The sequence below is a fragment of the Zeus faber genome (assembly GCF_960531495.2).
Source record: "Zeus faber genome assembly, chromosome: 15".
Lineage (NCBI taxonomy): Eukaryota > Metazoa > Chordata > Actinopteri > Zeiformes > Zeidae > Zeus > Zeus faber.
Genome location: NC_137194.1, coordinates 19,267,786 through 19,275,334, shown reverse-complemented (window position 1 = coordinate 19,275,334; position 7,549 = coordinate 19,267,786). Strand labels below are relative to the sequence as shown.

The following is a 7,549-nucleotide window of genomic DNA, read 5'->3' as shown; positions in this document are numbered from 1 at the left end:
ACTGATATATCGTCTTTTTTTTTTCTTCTTTTTTTTAGGTTACTAAGCTTTTATTTAGGCGAGACTGCAGGGCGCATCGGTTTGGGGCAAGGGGTGTGTTGCTCGTAAAGTCTCTTTCTAAGTGTTGGTGCAGTGGGACGGGGCAGTTCCAGCATCCGGCGGTTCGTCCCCGCCCGCTGACTCTTTTTTTTTTTTGTTGTTGTTGTTGTTGTTTCGTTTCTTTTGCTTAAATGGGCTCGACGTAATTGGCCGGGTACAGTCCTTCTCGCCCGTTGTCAAGGCGCCCTCGACACCAGCCCTGGTCGTCTTCGTCCTCGGTCTTCGTCAGCTCGTCACCTGCGAAGAAGGAGGAGGCCTTGTATTGACCTGGTAATGGAGCTGAATGGATTTCAATCACATAAAAAGCTGCCATAATGTCACAGTGCTGGCTTAAATGTAATAGTATTGTTAAGAATAATATATCATTGTAATAACTTGGACTTTAGACATTGTAACAATGTAATGTAATAACATATTTGTCCAGTAGGGGGCGACACAAAGTAAAATCATTATATGGATGAAATGAACTTTAGACATTCTAATAATTTATAATAATAAATTGTTATTGTTATCCACGGTGATAGTATTGTATATGTATTATTCATTTTGTACAGAAATATTCTATATTATTCCATATAGGTTCTATATTTATATTTATACCCTCATCAGAATACAAGCAACCATACTGCCACTTAATTGATCGTGTTTATGGAACCACATCGTTGATATTCTGTATAATTTTATAACAATTTGTTTCTCATTTTCATTTTCAGACTGTCCAGCTTGTGTTACGCTAATTGCCAGCAATGTACCAACCCCTACCGAGACAAAATCCATGTGTAAGAAAATGTACTTACGGCTGATCCTGATTTATCTATTTATTTTTTCCCATTTTTTGCCCTCTGGCCTCATGTAAAAATTGGTTTTATGGAATATCAATTATTGCTATTCAACTACCAAATTCAATGGAATTCAAAAAGCAGCGAGATAAGTCTTGTTCACAAATCCCAAAAAATTCACATAAAATAAAAACATGTCATTTTTTTAAATCTTTATCTTTGTTTCCAATTCCTGAAAAAAAACACCTCAAAACACAGTCACGGCCACCGTCCCTGTCAACACGTGACTCAGATCCTCAGCTGGGGAGGAAACAGCTTGTGCTCAAATTGCCGCTGATGTGGACTTTTTAAGCCGAAGAGCTTGGGCTAATTGGGGGCAAATGCCTGTAATTTGCGTTTCCATGGAGCCATCACTGACCAATCGTTTGCTATATTTGATCATTGAATGACAGGGTCTGACAAAATATTATACGGACCTTGGCCATCTGGAGACAGACAATCCGTGATTCTAGATATTCACCCATATCCAGCTCAAAAACAGCCGAATTGAAAAGGTAGTAGGTTCCTAGTACAATATCGATACGGCGTGGGTTACCTGCTTTGAAGGAGAGCTCGTCCTGCTCCTGTCCGTCGTAGTCATAGAGGGCACGGACGCGGACCCCGCCCTTGCCGGTGCTGGAGTCGTCCTCGAACGAGTTCCCATTCCCCCCGTTCTCATTCCCAGAGTGCGTGGCCGGCTGCTCGTCGTCCGACCACTCGGTGGAGTAGGCCTGGTTCTTATCATAGCTGCTCACGCTGGCGGGGACGAGAGGGGGGGGGGAAACCCGGTGACAAAAATGAATGAATAAATGTGGTGGCCGATTTGATTTATTGATAGCGAACCCCTCATCGGAATCAGAATCAGAATCGGAACCTGTTCATTTGACCAAGTTCATTTTCATATACGAGGAATATGTTGCGGTGAGGATTTGGTGCGTTGCTGTACAGACAATTGGCATAAAAAAGCAAAAAAAAAAAAAAAAAAAAAAAAGAAGGACAAAATATACAAAAAATAGCCATATATAAAAACAAAAACAGCCCAAAATATAAAAATATACAGAATACATACGAAAAGCACTTTTACAGACGGGATCTGTTGTGTCATATGCAATAGACATAAAACCGTATGAAGTAATTATTTTAATATCACGATGTCCTGACAATAAATGCTAGTGATTTCCCACGAGGCATTTGATCATAAGTTGGTGGAAAAAAACGATGCGAGTGATGGAATGTTTGGGATGAACACTTTGTAACTTACCTGCTGCGGTCACCAGGGGGCGCCACGTGGTCGGTGCTGGGAGTGGGCGGGGCTCCGTCGGGTTTCTTCTTTTTGGGGGGCGCAGCGGCCTGGTCTGGGTTGTATTCCTGAGGGTAATAAAAACCGGGGTTGAATATAAATGCTAATACTCACAGAAATATAAATAATAATTCATATAAATGACAATATAAACAATAATCAATCTAAATTATAATATAAACAATTATTCATAGAAATAATATCGATGATAATTAAAATAAATAGTAATTAATAGACCCGACGGTCTTAGTTTCACCGTGTGTGCAAACCAATAGAATAGCCTGTATGTTTGTTGGAAAGAGTGCGACAAGGAGCTTTATGACCACAAAAATCTCTTTAGGTAATGAAAGGAAAAAAAAAAGACTTGACAACCACAACAAAAGTATGGTGGTAACTGTATTTATAATCACGTAGATTCTTACTATATTTGTAATAATGTCAAATAAGAGGTCTAACAATTATTTTTACTTATTTTTTTCTTGTTTTTATTTCATTACTACATTATAATTATTACTATTGTTGTAATTGTATATATTATTATTATTATTATTATTATTATTATTATTATTATTATTATTATTATTATTATTATTATTATTATTATTTCATTTATTATTAGGGGTCCAGCCTTATTGTTTGTTCCATTTTTCCGGCTGAAAGTGTGCACAGCAACCACTGAACCCACATACATGAATGAAGTGTCGTTGGGTTTAGGGCAGTTCAGACATTTTGTGGTCCAGGTTTGATCCACATCGATCTATATTTGGAGCAGGAATTATTAATCAAAAAACGTTGCCCATCCACCAGGAGTAGCCGAACGTTGGGTGGAGCAGGGTGGGCTGTGGTGGTGGAGCGGGGTGCTTTGTGACATCATCATCCAACGTGTTATATATGTGCAGGGAGGGGCTCTGGGGGGGGCTTTCGCATGGGACGAGGTGCGCGGTGCACTGCGGTCTAGACTCCGCGGATGTGTATTGGTTGCTTCGCGTAGGATCTGCGCCGGGTCAAGACAAGAGGGAGCCGATGCTGCGTTATATGGGAACTTGGAAAACTTGTTTGAACTGATACTGCGTTCCGTGGGAACTCGGTGAATTGTAATTCAGCTCGATAGGAGGTGATTTTGGAAAATTGTAATTTGTGACTAACGCGACTAACCTGGACCTTGTGCATTGCTGCCTGCAGCTATAAATATATTATTTAATACTACTATTATTGTTTCTTATTATTTTCTTATTTAGTCGCCCTTAATTTTCTTTTCTTTTCTTTTTTGTCTCCTTCTTGACCTGCACTGTCTTGCTGCAACACCTGAATTTCCTCCTGAGGATTAATAAAAAGTAACCTCCTCCTTCCAATTTTCACCTCAACAAGTAGGCAGAACAAACTGCCGATAATGTAAAATCTGCACCATAATGCAAGAGCCACCGCCGCTTCCAATACTGGTAAGTAAGAATAACAAAATAAAAAGCACAAATGAAGATCTAAATTACATGTGTGGGATTAAAAGGTGTTGTTCTCAAAATGATGGGCTTGTTTATTATTGTAAATCCCTAATCTGCGCAAAAAAAAAGAAAAAAAAAAAAAAGAACGGTCCCTAAGAGCCTCCGACCTCCATTACTGAACATTCAGTCAACGTATGTCACCTCGAACACCGGCCAGTTCATATGCATCCCCGGGCCATGGTTGTTGCTGAACCACTTGAGGTCCTCTTGTGTGTTGGCGCCCAGGATGGTGCGCTCCAGCTCTCTGTACACTGTGGAATAGCTGAGAGGGGGGGGAGGAAGAATGACAAGATGAAAGAACAAAAACAAGAGAGAGGGAGAGAGCGAGAGAGAGAGAGGGAGAGAGCGAGAGAGAGAGAGAGAGAGGGGTCAGACAACACCGCCGATAATGAGGGAAGAGGAATTAATTCTGTCAAAATGTGTATGATAGATTTGAAATAAATTCCTCCAGCCTGTAATCGAAATTAATTTTCAAGCCTCTCAGATTATAACAACCGATAGGAGGGGGTTTTAATCGATCCTCCTCGACTCTTTAAACGGGGTCGAACGGAGCGACAAGTTTCGGGGTACCGCCGACAAAAAGCCTATTTTTTTGGGAGTGACCTTTGGTTCTCGGAGAGGTTGAGGTGGCGCTTGATGTCCAGCAGCGCCTCCTTGAGGAAGGTCAGCCTCTTCACCTCGTGCTGCTGGCACTGGTCAAACACCTGCTCCATGCTCTCCGTGTACTGAGGCGTGCACTTGCTCAGCTCGTCCAGGGACTTCTCGTACTTCTCCTTCGCCTTCGGAGACAAAAAAAACAAACAAACATGGATGAATAGTTATTAGATAGACGAAAAGGGAGCCCTCCGTCCGGGTTTCTAAATATGGATTCGCATATGGCATCTGGTCACGACTTCATCAATAAAAGGGATCCCGGTATTTACCTTTCCCAATATTCAATGTTTGAAATGCATTCTGAAGCCAGGATAGGCATGTTTATTTAATATCAAAATCAACTGCTGTAAAAAGAAAAAGTCTATATTATGATCACCGATGGGTAAAATTAAGTAGTGCAAGTATATTCCTCCCATTTGAAGTCAAAACCATGGCCTCCAAAGCATATTATAGTAGTTTTGAACTTTCGGATAAAAAGTGTCTTTCGTCTCATGTTAAACGTGTGAAATAACGAAAAGCGTGTTCTGTATCCAGTCAGATTTTCGGGGAACCAAAACAACTTGACGCTAACGATAAAAGCGTAAAAGTCATATTTGCAGAGGCATCGCATTGCATCCTTGAAAATGCAACTCATTGAGATATAGGAATATAAGTCAGAATGAAAATGAAATGGATTCCCAATAGCTTACTTTGAAGAATACATCTCGCGACGTACCTGGAGACACCGATAGAAGGACTATAAGCTACAGAAATGTTAACACGAAGGTGAACAAAAAAAAGTGATTTCAATTTTGTATGAATATGCAAATTACCGCCGCACTCGTGACACAGCTTCAATATGTACATATTGACATATTCGTAAGGTAGTGTTGCAGTATTATAGTCGAGGTGTTGATAGTGAGGGAGGTGCCACGGACCACCAGCAAATTTAAAGGAAATCTTAATTTAATTAAATTTTCAAAATTTCGACGTAAAACCCACTGCTCCGGGTCAAAGGTCTTTGTTTAGAATACTTCAGATCATCATTGAACACATACACAGTACAGTGAAAAACCCTAACATAAAGAGAAAAACAATATCAAAATAACAAATTGACACTGGCCTTAATTGCCTAAAATCCATTCTGAATCCAAATTCAGAATGGATTTGTTTTTTTTATCATTTATAAATGTACGGGCCATGGGAGCCGCTGGAAAGTTTGCTTATTGTCAACCCCTGAATGGAAACATTCATCTATTAGATTAGATTCAACTAATTGTCGCTGCACAGAGTACAAGTACTGAGACTGTATTCAGCTATTCCAGTCTCACTTTCGCTGAGTTTCATTTTATAATGTTATTATTATTATTACTACGCTGGCACTCCGATGCAGAGCAACTCAAACAACAAAAAGCTTCAACTCAGCTCCCAATGGTGAAACCGCCCTTTATGGTCATTAAAGAGATGAGCAGAGCCGCTCCCCTCATGTGCGACGCATGAGCGGAATAATAAAGTGGAGAGAGAGCGAGTTGGTCCAAGAAGAAACAAGTGAACATTCTGGGAGGCAAAGAACCGTGTTTCATCCAGAATATTACTATGACTGTCATGTCTGCAGAATGAGAGCGTGCGTGTGTGTGTGTGTGTGTGTGTGTGTGTCTGTGTGTGTGTGTGTGTGTGTGTCTTCCTCTCTGTGACCCAGTATAATCTGCTCTCCTCATTACCCGATCTCTATGAATAGAGGGAACGATAATCTCCCGTGTGCTGAGGAAACCAGCCCCTCGCCGACCCCTCCACAGGTCGTCCCCAAAGCGTCCGGCGCGGCGGGTTTTAGACTTTTAGAACTTTATTCCTCCCGGGCCCAAACGCAAGCACCCCTCAAAGCGAGACCTTCTTTCAGGACAAGGGTGAAGAGGGAATTCTTTTCGCTGTCATTAGAAAAGGCAAGCTGCGCCCGCGCCAGATATCTAAGGGATAATGTACGGCCAGCCGGGCATCATCGCAGAATAATCCCCAGCAGGGTGATCTGGGTGGTCTCGTATCGGTCCTAAGGGGGGGATATTTTGCCATAATGACCGGCTGGCTGCACATTATACCACTGATTATCCAGCTACTTACCTAATACTCACTTTATTCACATGCACTTTACTGCACATATCTGTACATACAAATAGCCTATCCCATATACAGTACATACAGTATCTATTCCCTTCTGGTTTGTACCCCTACTTTGTATTATCTTTTTGAGTCTTATTTAAATTTATTTTATTTCATTTAATTTTATTTATATTATTCTATTCACTAACCGCATTTAGGAATCAGGTAGTTTCAGTTAGTTAGCTAGGTAGGAATTAAGTTACCTAATATGTTTGGTTTAGTGACTATTGTGCATAATCTCCGGGTGCCTTGCAAAGACATTTCACTGCATATATGTACGAACGTATGTATATGTATGTGACAAATAAACATTTTGAATCTTGAATCTTGAAACAAAAGAATACACTGACGCAGAATATTGATTTTTAAATGATTTTCCAACTAATATGCTCAGTTAAAGAAAAATAGTCCACCAACACTGCTACAACTAGTCGCTCTGCATGTGTAAAGTATTTAGAATCGAGTGTTCCACAGAGCCATGTTACACTTATTACCATGAGATTCTATCTTCATTTTTCATTTTGTATTTTTTTTGTTGTTCGTCCTCGTCTCACCTTCAGCATGTCGTGTTTGCACTTGTCCACCTTTTCGTGGAGTTTCTTCTGCTGGTCTGGAGTGACTGAGGCCTCCGTCTTGCCGTTGGCCTCGCGAGCGGCGGCCAGCTTCTCCTCCTTGCAGGCCATGTGGTACGTCTTCTTAGCCGCCTCCATCTGGGAACACACACACACACACACACACACACACACACACACACACACACACACACACACACACACACACACACACACACACACACACACACACACACACGCAGTCAGGTCCGATCCCGGGACGACCAATCCCCTCAAACAAGGCGAACGAAGAAGAGGAAGGCGCCTTTCCAATAATTATCGCAAACCCACAGAAAAGACGAAACCTGCAGGAAACAGTCATTCAAACCACATAATGAGTTATTTTCGGGGAAAAGAATGACCTTTTGTAAGTGCCTTTTCCTTAATATCGGTGTTAAATCAGTGCTATTCTTGAAAATAACCTGAACGTAACTT

At 41.1% G+C, this 7,549-nt stretch overlaps 1 protein-coding gene across 1 annotated transcript in view; it reads right to left on the bottom strand.

The window, feature by feature from the left end:
• Window positions 1–226: 226 nt before the first annotated feature.
• The window catches only part of pacsin1a (protein kinase C and casein kinase substrate in neurons 1a), a gene marked incomplete at both ends in the record, with an annotated part of 11,351 nt that continues 4,028 nt past the window's right edge, over window positions 227–7,549 (bottom strand). Inside the window, 6 exons of the mRNA XM_080015118.1 lie at window positions 227–336; window positions 1,474–1,673; window positions 2,179–2,285; window positions 3,858–3,978; window positions 4,320–4,495; window positions 7,058–7,213. Coding sequence (XP_079871244.1) covers window positions 227–336; window positions 1,474–1,673; window positions 2,179–2,285; window positions 3,858–3,978; window positions 4,320–4,495; window positions 7,058–7,213 — 870 coding nt within the window. The remainder of the gene's footprint in view (window positions 337–1,473; window positions 1,674–2,178; window positions 2,286–3,857; window positions 3,979–4,319; window positions 4,496–7,057; window positions 7,214–7,549) is intronic.